Consider the following 14217-nt stretch of genomic DNA (forward strand, 5'->3'; position numbering starts at 1 on the left):
CCTCCTGTGCCTCGTTTGCTCGTACTGTGTGTGACCTACGTTTTGCCTGACTCTGAATTGTTGTGTGGTGTCCTGTCATATCTGAAAGCAGGACGCTAAGCCACTCCCCCTTGCAGTCACATGACCATAGGTCCTGTGCCAGCTTGCTAACTTCAGCGTTCACAGGTCCTGTGCATCTTTACTTTCCGACGCTGACAGGATCCTGACACTGATAGTTTGAAGCACGCATTGTCACCTCTGCTGCCCTGCTCCACAGGTATCTTTTAGCACTGTTTCTGTACTCAGGACATGCGCACTGGCTCAGTCATATCTGCAATTTCAGGACTTGACTTGTCACATAAGTTCAGCAGTGATCAAATCTAAACTAGAGCACATTGCATGCACATAACACATTTATGTTATAAATAATTTTTTTCCTTGCAAATTCATTTGCTGAAAATGATAACTATTGAATTATATGAATTTGAGATCAGTTTGGCATGGCTTTGTGATTTCTCTTTACAGTGGTATGCAAGAAGAATCTTGACAGCACTACAGTTGCTATTCATGGAAATGAAATCTATTGTAAATCATGCTACGGAAAGAAATATGGCCCCAAAGGATATGGATTTGGACAAGGAGCCGGAACCCTAAGTATGGACCGAGGTGAAAGCTTGGGCATCACTTCAGAACAGTAAGTTACCTTTTGCAAGGCAATTTGAAAAGCAAAGTCACACTGATCAGCTTTTATAAGGATGAGGGACCTATCAAGACTGGATAACCTTAAAAGATAATCATCAGAAAAATCACATTGTTACATTAATATTAAAGTAATATTCAAAAATGCCTGTCAAGTTTAACCAGGGAGAAAATGTGTAAAAGAGGAAAGTAATTAGGAAAATGTAAGTAATTAGTTTCTCAGTATTGATTCATGAGAACATAAAAGAAACACATAAAAGTCATCTGAAGCCGAGCCAATATCAGCAAGATTGATCTTCAGTCTAATGTGCAGGGGGACATGCATAAAGGTAGGGAGATAACTGTCAGTCAACTGGAGCAGAGCAGAGAAGCCAACTAGGGACCAGTCAGTTAAAGGGGGTTTTACACTAAGCAATATCGCTAGCAATATCGCTAAAACGTCACTGGTTTTGTGACGTTATAGCGATATTGCTAGCGATATCGCTATGTGTGATACTTACCAACGACCGGCTCCCCCGCTGTCCATCGCTGATCGCGCGAGAATGTCCGGCTCCATTTCTCGTCGGGCGCTTCCTGCTGAGACTTCCTGCTGTGACGACGAGCGGCGCTGGACGCGGGCGGGAGGACGTCAGGATCGCTGTGTGTGAATGGTAAGTATCGTGCGCTGCGTCGCTGCCGCATCGCAGTGAGGTCTTTCTGTATGAAAGCTCACTAGCGATCATTTAGCGATGCACCAGCGATCCTGACCGGGTCGGATCGCTGGTCGGATCACTGGTGCATCGCTAAATGTAAAAGGGCCTTAAGACACATAGTGCCCGGCCAGCTTTTCAAGCTATGTTTTCTCTGAAATGCCACAGTGTTTCAGAGTAAAACATACCTGGTTGCAATTGCGCAGCCAAGCTGTGATTCACGGTACCTGTGTAGTGCGCAGCATGAATTGGACAGGTTCCCTTTAAATGTTCAACATTTTAGAAAAAAGCAATGTTAGTTATTTATGCTAATAATATGCAAGAATAAGAATAATTAGGCAATGAACAAGCCATTTTATTTAACCCCTTCACCCCCAAGGGTGGTTTGCACGTTCATGATCGGGCCAATTTTTACAATTCTGACCACTGTCCTTTAATGAGGTAATAACTCTGAAACGCTTCCATGGATCCCGGTGATTCTGACATTGTTTTCTCGTGACATATTGTACTTCATGTTAGTGGTAAAATTTCATTCATATAACTTACGTTTATTTGTGAAAAAAACGGAAATTTGGCGAAAATTTTGAAAATTTCACAATTTTCCAACTTTGAATTTTTATGCCCTTAAATCACAGAGATACGGCATGCAAAAAACTTAATAAGTAACATTTCCCACATGTTTACTTTACATCAGCACAATTTTGGAACCAAAATTTATTTTTGTAAGGAAGTTATAAGGGTTAAAAGTTGACCAGCAATTTCTCATTTTTACAACACGATTTTATTTTTACAGACCACATCACATTTGAAGCCACTTTGAGGGGTCTATATGATAGAAAATACCCAAAAATGACACCATTCTAAAAACTGCACCCCTCAAGGTGCTCAAAACCACATTCAAGAAGTTTATTAACCCTTCAGGTGCTTCACAGGAATATTTTGAATATTAAAAAAAATGAACATTTAACTTTTTTTCACAAAAAAAATACTTCAGGTTCAATTTTTTTTATTTTACCAAGGGTAAAAGGAGAAATTGGACTGGAAAATTTATTGTGCAATTTGTCCTGAGTACGCTGATACCTGATATGTGGGGGGAAACCACTGTTTCGGCGCATGGCAGAGCTCAGAAGGGAAGGAGCGCTGTTTGACTTTTTCAATGCAAAATTGGCTGGAATTCTGATCGGACACCATGTCACGTTTGGAGAGCCCCTGATGTACATAAACAGTGGAAATCCCCCACAAGTGACCCCATTTTGGAAACTAGACTCCCCAAGAAACTTATCTAGATATGTGGTGAGAACTTTGAACAATTAAAAAATCATATTTTTTCCACAAAAATGATCTTTTCACCCCCAATTTTTAATTTCCCAAGGGTAACAGGACCCTAAAAGTTATTGTGCAATTTGTCCTGAGTACGCTGATACCCCATATGTGGGTGTAAACGACTATTTGGGCGCATGGCAGAGCTCGAAAGGGAAGCAGCGCCATTTGACTTTTTTGGCTGAAATTGCGATTGTAAACCATGTCGCATTTGGAAAGCCCCTGATGTACCAAAACAGTGGAATCCCCCCACAAATGACACCATTTTGGAAACTAGACCCCCCAAGGAACTTTCTAGATATGTGGTGAGAACTTTGATCCCACAAGGCCTTCACAGAAGATTATAACGTACAGCGGTACAATTAAAAAATAATATTTTTCCACAAAAATGATCTTTTCACCCCAAATTTTTATTTTCCCAAGGGTAACAGGACCCTAAAAGTTATTGTGCAATTTGTCCTGAGTACGCTGATACCCCACATGTGGGTGTAAACCACTATTTGGGCGCATGGCAGAGCTCGGAAGGGAAACAGCGCCACTTGACTTTTTTGGCTGGAATTGAGATCGGACACCATGTCGCGTTTGGAAAGCCCCTGATGTACCTAAACAGTGGAATCCCCCCACAAGTGACCCCGTTTTGGAAACTACACCCCGTTAGGAACTTATCTAGATGTGTGGTGAGCACTTTGAACTCCCCCAGTGCTTCACAGAAGTTTATAACGCCCGGGCATGAAAATAAAAAAATCGTATTTTTTCCACAAACATGATCATTTAGTCCCCATTTTTTTATTTTCCCAAGGATACCAGGAGAAAATGGACACCAAAAGTTGTTGTCCAATTTGTCCTGAGTACGCTGATACCCCATATGTGGGAGAAAACTACTGTATGGGCCCACATCGGGGCTCGGAAGGGAAGTAGTGACGTTTTGGAATGCAGACTTTGATGGACTTTGATGCGGGTGTCATGTTGCCTTTGGAGAGCCCCTAATGTACCTAAACAGTGGGAACTCCCGACAAGTGACCCCATTTTGGAAACTAGACCCCCAACAGAACTTATCTAGATGTGTGGTGAGCACTTTTAACCCCCAAGGGCTTCACAGAAGCTAGACGTACTATCCCTAAGTAATGAAGTAAACCCCGACACTCAAAATGAGGACAAAGGAATGAATGCAAAAGTGAATTTATTGACACACTGCAAAGGGAACCTAACCAGAGCAACAACACCAACGTTTCGGCATAAAGCCTTTCTCAAGGTAGTTGCCTGAAAGGTGTGAACAAATAACAATGATGGTGAGTGCATGTATATACACGTGATACATAGAGTGAATATATATACAAATATAATACAAATGTACAAAAGAAATACAATGCGAGCGGAACATACATTACACGGGTCACATAGGACGACCGGAAATTTTCACAAGAGGAGGTAAGGTTCCATCTATTTCACAGAGTGTGCTTCATAGTAGCATGTAAAAGAAAGGTTCAACATAAGTAGGCATATGTACCAAAGAGAACGATATTAATAAGGGCACAGATAGTGGAACAGCCAGAGATATTGTCCGTAATGGAGGGAAAGGAAAGGAAGAAAAAAAGGAAAGGGAGAAAAAACAAAGAAAAAGAAGGAGGAGAATGGGAAAAAGGGAAGAAAGGAGGGAAAGAAAGAGGGGGGAAAAAAGAAAGGGGAGGAAAAAGGAAAGAAAGAGAAAAAGAAAAAAAAGAAAAAAAGAAGAAAAAAAGGAGAAAAAAAAGGGAGGAAGAAAGAAAGAAAGAAAGAAAGAAAGAAAGAAAGAAAGAAAGAAAGAAAGAAAGAAAAGAAGAGAGAAAAGAAAGAGAAGGGAAAGAAGGAAAGAAAGAGAAAGGGAAGGGAAGAGAAATAAGAGGAAGAAAATAGGGAGGGAAGAGAAAAGAGGAACAGAGGAGGAGGGAGAGAAAGGAAAAGAAGGGGGGGGAAAAGGGGGGGAAAAGGAAAAAAACAAAGAAAAAGCAAGGAGAGAGAAAAGAAAGGAAGGGAGGAAAGAGAGAGAAAAAAAAGAAGAAGAAGAGGAGGAGGGAGAGGAGGAACACGGCAGATGAGTACACTGGAGAGCCTCAGGAGATTAGGGCACATACCGTAAGTGGAGGAGTGACAGGGTCACTATATGAGAAGAGTGGAAGGTGGGTGGACGCCTGAAAAAGTAAACAGGTTTAGTCAGCTGGAGAACGATGAGGAGTGAGTGAAGGTTCCAGAGCGGGGGTACCTGCAGTGGATGGCCGTGACAGGTTCATGTGGCAGTGGAAGCGGCTGCGGCGGCGTAACATACACTGGCAGGGCCGCGCCATTATGAAGGGGCCGGCCATGTCACGTGGGAGGCATCATTTCCGGTGGTGCGCAATGGGCATGCGTGTGATAGTGATAGTACATGACGTGCTCTGTCATGTGACCGCGCGGTAGCGCGCGGTGAAGCGCAGAAGGACGCGCATGGGGAAGAGGCCATGTCTATAGAGCACAGAAGCAATAGTAATAGGGCGGTCAGTAGGGGGGGTGGAGTTTATCTGCCGAATTACCTGTGAAGGTGCGTGAATAGGGGTGTACCGCTGAAAAGAAGTTGTGCAGGTGGGGTTCAATGATGTGAAATCTAAAAGGGAAAAAAAGGAGAAAGGGTTAAAATCCTGCAAAAAAAGGGAAAACTTGGCAAGAGGGGAAGAAAGACCGCATGGGTATACGTACGAGTATCCCCACATGTGTGTGTACGTGTGCACACACAAATCTGTACATGTGACGGCGTCTACATATATGAGTACCCAGGCCAACATAAATTAAAGACAAATAGAAGTACGCAGGTCGACATAAATTAAGGACATATAGCAAACCGAGGTCCATTATAGCCAGCATGGAAGCTGACAGTAATGGAGTCCCGTATACAAGGCAATCGGAATGAGAAAGGACCAACCGAGCAAAGGGTATAGATAAATCACCGGGGGGCGTCATATTCCCTATTAAGCCCTAAAGGCTCCATGGTTTGAAGAGTGTGAATCGAAAACGCCTCACGTTCCCTGAGAGTTTTTCTACGATTACCGCCACGGCGGGGTTGGATAATCTGTTCGATCACTTGGAATCTCAGTTGTGGGATGGAGTGACCAGCAGTATGAAAATGAGCCGGGATGGGTAGGGTAGTCAGTTTACAGCGAATCGTGGATTTATGTTTGTTGATGCGGTCACGGATATGCTGAGTGGTCTCGCCAACATACCCGAGGCCGCATGGGCACTTGATCAGGTAAATGACGTAGTTTGATTCACAAGTGAAGTATCCAGGGATGGGGAACTTCTTTCCGGTGCGTGGGTGTGTAAAGAATTCGCCTTTCGTGATGTGTGAGCATTGGAGGCAATGCAAGCAAGGGAAAGTACCCTTGCGTTGGCAAGAGAAGAAGGTCTGTTTAGCCAATGGCTTGGAGGGGCCAATGTCCGCCCTAACTAGGGAATCCCTGAGGTTCTGGGAACGTTTATGACAAATCAGGGGCCGAGACACAAACTCCGGGACAGTGGGATATGCTAGACGAAGTAATGGCCAATGTTTGAAAATGACGCCATTAATAAGAGGGCTGAATGGGTGGTAGGTACTGACAAAAGGAATGCTCTTGCGGCTCTGAGAGTCAGGGGTTGGAGTGAGGGTCTGAGGTTTTGCATAAGATGGATAGCCTCTTGCTAGAAATTTTTTATCCATGTCGATGTGTTGTGTGTCCCTGGTGGAGGAATCTGACACGATCCGGTCGACACGGCAGTGCTGGGAGTGAGGGAGGGATCTCTTGATGTGTCGCGGGTGACAGCTGGAGTATAGGAGAAGGCTGTTTCTGTCTGTTGGTTTTGTGTACAAGTCCGTCGAGAGGGTATGATCGGCGTTAATAATAACAGTAGTATCAAGGAAATTGATGGAATGGTCACTATGATGAAGGGTGAACGAGATATTGTCAGTGGCGTTATTGATGTCGGAGAAGAAGGAAGTGAGTGATGTAATGTCACCTGTCCAGATGAGAAAAATATCATCTATGTAGCGTTTCCACAATGCTACCTGATTCTCGAATAATGGATGAGGGTAGATATGGTTATGCTCAAAAAAGTCCATGTAGATATTGGCATAGGGGGGCGCGACGTTGGATCCCATCGCGGTCCCTCTACACTGCAGAAAGAATTGATCTTCAAAGAGGAAAAAATTCTTAGTAAGGACCACCTCAAGCATATCCAAACAGAAATCTTTCTTGGGAGGGGAAAGGTCCATGTAAGTATCCAGGAACTTGTCAACTGCATGGAGGCCTTCGTGATGGTTAATACTGGTGTACAAACTTGAGACATCCAGGGTAACTAGCAAGCAATTGGAAGGGACGCTTGTGATGGATCTAATAATGGTCAGGAAGTGATTGGTATCCTTCAGGTACGAGGCAATTTTGGGGATATGAGGAGTAAATATTTTCTCCAGAGTAATGGAGATGGGTGAAAATAATGAATCGGTGGACGCGACTATGGGACGGCCGGGTGGAGAAGTCAAATTCTTATGGATCTTGGGAAGTGTGTAGAAAACAGGGGTAATGGGATGGTTATTAATCAGAAATTCACAGAGTTTATCGTCGATGGTGGCTTTTTGTTTGTACATTTTTACTTTCTCTTGTATGAGAGTGGAGGTGTGGGATGTGGGATCACGGGGTAATGGGCGGTAAGTACTGGTATCGCCAAGTTGTTGGCGGATCTCATCGATGTAATAGGTCCTGTCAAGGACCACAATTGCTCCACCTTTGTCAGCCGGTTTAATCACAATATTCTTGTAGCCTTTGAGGGAGATCAAGGCCCTGCGTTCATCGGGGGTCATGTTACTCTTGATGTGGAAAGTGCCCTTGTTGATATCAGCTGTGAGGGTGTGAATATCCCTGGAGACTAAGCTGATAAAAGTTTCAACAGGATGATAGCATGTGGTGGTTGATAACTGCTAGGGATCCTAAGGTTAAGGCCCGTAAGTGTAAACCCCATAGGGGATGCAGATGTCACAGATTTGGTAGATGTTCGGTCAATGTCAGGGGCTTTTGTGGCAAAATGTGCTTTTAAGCGAAGGTTTCTAAAAAACCTGTTCAGATCGCGTTCTAAGTTGAAGGTGTTAAAGGAGGGGGTTGGACAAAAGGAGAGACCCTTCTGTAGGACCTGGGTCTCGAGGGGGGAAAGGGTTTGACTGGATATGTTGTAGACAATATTGTCCCTACCTGGGAGCGGGTGGTCACTCGGTCTGGACGTCCCCCGGTGTTTCTGACCCCTCCTCGTCGGTTTTTGCCAGGGCGTCTCGGGCCTAAAAAAGACTGAGAATCTGTGGAAAAATGATCGCTGTCAGATCCGGAGGAGGGACCATCTCCACGACGGAAGTTGCGAGAAGGAGCGGACGAATGCCATCGATAGACTCGATTCTTAAGATAATCTTCCTGATCCCGTAGGAATTTGTCGCGTTTGCGAACCTGAAGAGTGTCCCTGTATTCGGAGAGTGTGGAGTTACACTTGTTCTTGAGTTCTTCGAAGGCCGTAGCATTCAGCGTTTGAGAGAGTTGTGTCTCGATGTTCTTGATATTTGTGTCAATGCTGATCAGTTCCCTTTGCAAGTGGTCAATTGTAAGAAGAATAATGTCAAAAGAGCATTTATTGAGAATACTCTCAAATGATTTACAATACTCGGAGTTGTCTGAGAACAATGTAGGCCTTAGGGAGACTCTGAGCCCCCTCGGTATTCTCTGGTTCCTATAATACTCAGCCAAAGTGGCTGCGTGTAGTTCAAGGGCCGTGTTCCTCTTAGTTTCCCTCAGGTAGTCCCGGGTACGGATCTCATCTGAAGGAACAGTGAGGAACTGAGTCCTAGTGGTCACCTTGGATAAAATACTGGCGGCTTGTTCATCACTAAAGGAGAGGACAGGTGCCGACATGAGATAAATAGGTACGGTGGGGGCACCGGAAAAAATATGTAATACAAAAGTATGGAAATTCCAGGCTCTACCACCCGTAGATGGAGGTGCTCAGGGGGTAAAAAGACATATATACGTAATGAAGTAAACCCCGGCACTCAAAATGAGGACAAAGGAATGAATGCAAAAGTGAATTTATTGACACACTGCAAAGGGAACCTAACCAGAGCAACAACACCAACGTTTCGGCATAAAGCCTTTCTCAAGGTAGTTGCCTGAAAGGTGTGAACAAATAACAATGGTGGTGAGTGCATGTATATACACGTGGTTTACTTCATTACGTATATATGTCTTTTTACCCCCTGAGCACCTCCATCTACGGGTGGTAGAGCCTGGAATTTCCATACTTTTTTTTTTTTTTTTAGACGTACTATCCCGTCCATGGGCATAGGAGCCCGGGTCCCACGGACGGGATAGTACGTCTGATGTCAGAAAGGGGTTAATTTGTCTGTTAGCAAAAATAATTAGGAATGTAATAGCGCAAAAAAAAAAATTGTCTGTGCCTATATACAGTATATATATATTTATATATAAAAACCAACAGCACCTCCTAATGTGAACACGTGCAAGCTGCAAAAACTGCACAAAATAGACAAAAAGAATACAGCAGCACATGTGCATGGATCTAGGCCATGTGAAAACACAGAAAAACATTAAAACCAGTCAATTTAGATAATAATCCTCAAAAATATTTTTTCAAAAACATTTTTTGAAACTTACAGTAAGATGAAAATGAAGGTTCTTAGTGCACAAATTGGCCAATTCATGTAAGCCCATTAACCTCGGCAAGGTGACCTCCCCCTGATGGGTCTCTGCACTGCCGTACATAAGCCACTTCTGGGCCACCAGCCTACAATTTTGGACAAACATGTCACTACCGGGCTAAGCCTACAATTTATGGGCAGGTAGAGCTGATTGCGGCCACCTGCAAAGCCAATGGGAGGGGTGCAAGATCAGACTGGAGGCAGGCAGCCAGCATCCAGCAACTAAATAGACAAAAAAAAAAATGACTAGCACCTCCTAATGTGAGTGCAAGCTGTAAAAACTGCACAATATAGACAAAAAGAATACAGCAGCACATGTGCATGAATCTAGGCTATGAGATAGATAGATAGATAGATAGATAGATACAGCTCTGGCAAAAATTAAGAGACCACTGCAAAGTTTTATCAAAATCAGCTTCTCTACATGTCTGACAGCCATTCCATTCCAGTGTCAGTTGAATTCCAACCAGAGTACACCTCATTCTACTTAATGCGCTTCTCATTAGGTGATCATCTGAAACAAATCTTATTTAACAAAGGAAAGTATAAAAAAAACCTGCTGTGGTGTTCACAATCCTCTTGCAATACGACAAGCTGGATGGCAAATCAAGTGCTAGTAATATCCCAAAAGTATTAGGAATGAAATAACAACTTTTAACCATGCCAAAGGAGTTGAAAAGAAAAGTCTTGAGTGAGGAAAAGAAGGGCTCAATTCTGGCTTTATTAGCAGAGGGATACAGTGAGCGTCATGTTGCCTCCATCCTTAAAATTTCTAAGACGGCAGTTCATTATAACATGGTCAAGCAGCATACATTGGGAACAACAAAGCTGCAGTCGGGCAGAAGGCGAAAACGACTTTCCACTGACCGGGATGACCGTCATCTTATTCGAATGTCACTCAGCAACCACAGGATGACATCAAGTGACCTACAAAAAGAATGGGAAATGGCAGCTGGGGTGAAGTGCACGGCAAGAACAGTTCGTAACAGGCTCCTAGAGGCAGGGCTCAAGTCATGTAAAGGTAGAAAAAAGCCTTTCATCATTGAGAAGCAAAGGAGAGCCAGGCTGAAGTTTGCCAAAGACTTTAAGGATTGGACCATGGAGGACTGGAGTAAGGTAATGTTCTCTGATTAGTCTAATTTTCAGCTTTTCCCAACACCTGGTCGTCTAATGATTAGACAGAGACCTGGAGAGGCGTACAAGCCACAGTGTCTTGCACCCACTGTGAAAATTGGTGGAGGATCGGTGATGATCTGGGGATGCTTCAGCAAGGCTGGAATTGGGCAAGTTAATCTTTAAGAAGGACGTATGAATCAAGCCGCATACAAGGTTATCCTGGAAAAACAGTTGATTCCTTCTGCACAGGCAATGTTCCCCAACTCTGAGAACTGGTTTTTCCAGCAGGACAATGCGCCATGCCACACAGCTAGATCAGTCAATGTGTCGATGAAGGACCACCACATCAAATCCCTGTCATGGCCAGCCCATTCTCCACGCCTGAACCCCATTGAAAACCTCTGGAATGTAATCAAGAGGAAGATGGATAGTCACAAGCCATAAAACAAAGAAGAACTGCTTAAACTTTTGTACCATGAGTGGCATAAGGTCACTCAAAAGCAGTGTGAAAGACTGAGGGAAAGCATGCCAAGACACATAAAGCTGTGATTAAAAATCATGGTTATTCCACAAAATATTGATTTCTGAACTGTTCCTGAGTTAAAAAGTATGTATTTTTGTTTCTAAATGATTATGAACTTGTTTTCTTAGCATTTTTTGAGGTCTGCAAGCAGTGCATTTTTTTATTTTGACTATTTCTCATTTTCTGAAAATAAATACAAAATGTATTGCTTGGAAATTCAAAGACATGTTGTCAGTAGTTTATAAAATAAGAGAGCAATTTACATTTTACTCAAAAATATACCTATAAAGATAAAAATCAGTCAAACTGAAAATTTTTCAGTGGTCTCTTAATTTTTGCCAGAGCTGTATATGCGTTGTAGGGAATTCATGAGGCCACGCACACTTCTGAGCATTATTTCCTTGTCTGAGGCATTTTCCCTGAAGTTGGATCAGCCTGTAATTAGATTTTGCACTTTGATTTGGAGTATCATTCCAAATCCAGACCTCCATGCGATATTTCAATTTGATTTACATTGATCATTTTTATGTTTTATAGTTCTCAACGCATTCTACTATGTAATGAATAAAGATTTGCGGCTGAAACACTTGATTTAGTGATATCTAGGATATGGTATTTTAGTATTCCTTTTATTTTTTCAGATATATATATATATATATATATATATATATATATATATATATATATATATAGAGAGAGAGAGAGAGAGATTCAGCGGCGCTTGTGTATGAGTGTAATTCCAGCAGCAAACACTAAGACACCTGTCACAAGGGTGTCAAAGAAATAAGGTAAAATAACTAATAATATTAGTGTGCGCTTGGAACACTCAAAGAAGAGGGAAATCTAAATTGGGTGGTTATAGAAAAAAAAAAAAAAAAAAAACCTCTTATAAGTGCTCTTTATGTAGCTGGATAATAGCGAGAAAATAGCAATTAGTAATAGTCAATTGTAAGACCTCAGAAGAAGTGCTTAAGGGAAAAATATATATAGATGCTGGTGGCAATCTTAGTTCCAACCTGAACAATCACAAACTAAAAAGGCATGAGTGAGGGTAAAAACCTGAAATCACTGAACAGGTTATATACTGCAGGGTAATTCTCCCTGATAGTGGCTTAAAAAAAAAGTCAAAGTCAAATTGCAGCCTGTGAACGGCTGTGCAGAGTAGCCGCAATAGTAAATGCACAAGTCAGAGAGCGGTACCTGTAAAGATAATGCGATGCGAAGTCCTCACTCCAGTAAGCAGTGCAGGTTAAAAAAATAGCGCTTTTTGCTCCAGCGCTTGGAAAAAGAGGGGGGAGTTTGTCGCAACCACCAGCAAGTGAAACTGACGTGGTCATGTGTTGACTCACATCACGAAGGTCCTGTATACCTGGAGCAGCTCACAGACGCCGGGAGCACGAGAGGCCGCTCACGTCTGCTCCACAGCTGGAGGTACACTGACAGGAGGCTGCCACCGGCCGGGGCAGCCCCTGTAACTCGTCTATACCCCAGTGTACAAACCCCCCTCCTTTTCCAAGCGCTGGAGCAAAAAGCGCTATTTTAACTTGCACCGCTTACTGGAGTGAGGACTTCGCATCACATTATCTTTACAGGTACCGCTCTCTGACTTGTGCATTTACTATTGCGGCTACTCTGCACAGCCGTTCACAGGCTGCAATTTGACTTTGACTTTTTTTTTTTTTTTTTTTTAAGCTACTATCAGGGAGAATTACCCTGCAGTATATAACCTGTTCAGTGATTTCAGGTTTTTACCCTCACTCATGCCTTTTTAGTTTGTGATTGTTCAGGTTGGAACTAAGATTGCCACCAGCATCTATATATATTCTTTTTCCCTTAAGCACTTCTTCTGAGGTCTTACAATTGACTATTACTAATTGCTGTTTTCTCGCCATTATCCAGCTACATAAAGAGCACTTATAAGAGGTTTTTTTTTTCTATAACCACTCAATTTAGATTTCCCTCTTCTTTGAGTGTTCCAAGCGCACACTAATATTATTATATATATATATATATATATATTTATGTACAAAAGAGAAAAAAAGTGATGGCACTCACCGTTCTGTCTTGAAAATTCTTTATTGATTAAAAGGCATTGGCACGGGAGGAACGTACTTTGTAAGAGAATTCTATGATGGTTTCCCCCTTGGGTTGGCTGTGATACTTTTTCTACACCTGCGAACCGCAGCGACTGTGCATTCCCCCCATGCACTTTTTTAACATGCTCTATCAGATGAGGGACCCCTTTTCCTGTGGAGATAGACTGAAAATGCTCTCTAAATCTAACATACAATGGACGAATAGTTTTTCCCAAATAATAAAAGCCACAAGGACAGAAGATGACATACTCAACGTGGGTTGATTTACAAGAAATAAAATTCTGGACCTCATGCTGAATTGTTCCAATTTTGAGAGATTTTCCTGTCAATTTAAAGGGGCAGAAGGGGCAGTTCTTGCACTTGTAATTGCCTACAGGACTGTTTAGACCTAGCCAGTTTTTTTTATCACTTTTATATCTGTTGCAGACCAGAAGATCTTTTAAGTTTTTACTTCGGCGACTCGCAAACAAAGGACCTCTCTTACAATATCAGTTAAATCCTTGTCCCTCTCTAATAAATGCCAATTCTTTCTGATGACACTCCTGATATAATTGTCCATTGGACTGAAAGTAAGCGAAAAAGTGAAACGTTTTTTTTTTTTTTTCTGCAGCAAGGTTTTTATCTGCAACTGTTTGAGAGGCATTCAAGTTATCAACACGGGACATGGCATTATCTAGAACTGCACTAGGATAACCTCTATTCTCAAAGCGTTTTTTCAAAGCCTGTGCTTGTTTTTGATAACCAGCATGTGTGCTGTTAAATCTCTTCAATCTCAGGAATGTGCATACAGGAGGGAGATTCTCACATAATATGGATGTGCACTATCAAAATGCAAGAGACCATTAGTGGCAGACTGTTTCTGATAAATTTCCACGTGCAAGGACCCATCATGTACCCACAAATTAATGTCTAGGAATTCCAGACATGAGCCACCGAACTTATATGTGAACTTCATATTCATCTGATTGTCATTTAGCCATCCCATAAATGATAAAAAAATAAATTCTGTTCCATCCCAAACTATGAACACGTCATCCACATAGCGAACAAATAAACGGATAT

General features: G+C 42.4%; 2 protein-coding genes across 4 annotated transcripts in view; one reads left to right on the forward strand and one right to left on the reverse strand.

Annotated features, from left to right (window-relative positions):
* CSRP1 (cysteine and glycine rich protein 1) overlaps positions 1–14217 on the forward strand; it is a 347337-nt gene that overhangs the window by 201382 nt on the left and 131738 nt on the right. The window contains exon 4 of the mRNA XM_073564013.1: positions 505–673. Within this exon, the coding sequence (XP_073420114.1) occupies positions 505–673 (169 nt within the window). The remainder of the gene's footprint in view (positions 1–504; positions 674–14217) is intronic.
* On the reverse strand, positions 4382–9106 carry LOC141076733 (uncharacterized). Of its 3 annotated transcripts, XR_012227514.1 has the most exons (3): positions 7913–9095; positions 5234–5304; positions 4382–4855 (listed from the first exon to the last, which is right to left on the reverse strand). XR_012227514.1 is itself a non-coding variant. In XM_073564012.1 (2 exons), exons 1-2 carry the CDS (start codon positions 8615–8617, stop codon positions 5290–5292), a joined length of 720 nt encoding a protein of 239 aa, XP_073420113.1. In that variant the 5' UTR covers positions 8618–9095; the 3' UTR covers positions 4391–5289. The 3 variants fall into 3 exon arrangements, 1 of the variants encoding a protein (XP_073420113.1); XR_012227513.1 differs by having other exon boundaries at positions 4385–4855; positions 5234–9106; XM_073564012.1 differs by having other exon boundaries at positions 4391–5304.

Source organism: Dendrobates tinctorius, unplaced genomic scaffold (genome assembly GCF_039654945.1).
Source record: "Dendrobates tinctorius isolate UK_male_01 unplaced genomic scaffold, ASM3965494v1 ptg000422l, whole genome shotgun sequence".
In the NCBI taxonomy this organism is placed as follows: domain Eukaryota; kingdom Metazoa; phylum Chordata; class Amphibia; order Anura; family Dendrobatidae; genus Dendrobates; species Dendrobates tinctorius.

What these genes read in the sequence shown, in the direction of transcription:
- LOC141076733 (XM_073564012.1), bottom strand. Translation starts at nt 8,617, where the DNA reads ATGTCGGCACCTGTCCTCTCCTTTAGTGATGAACAAGCCGCCAGTATT.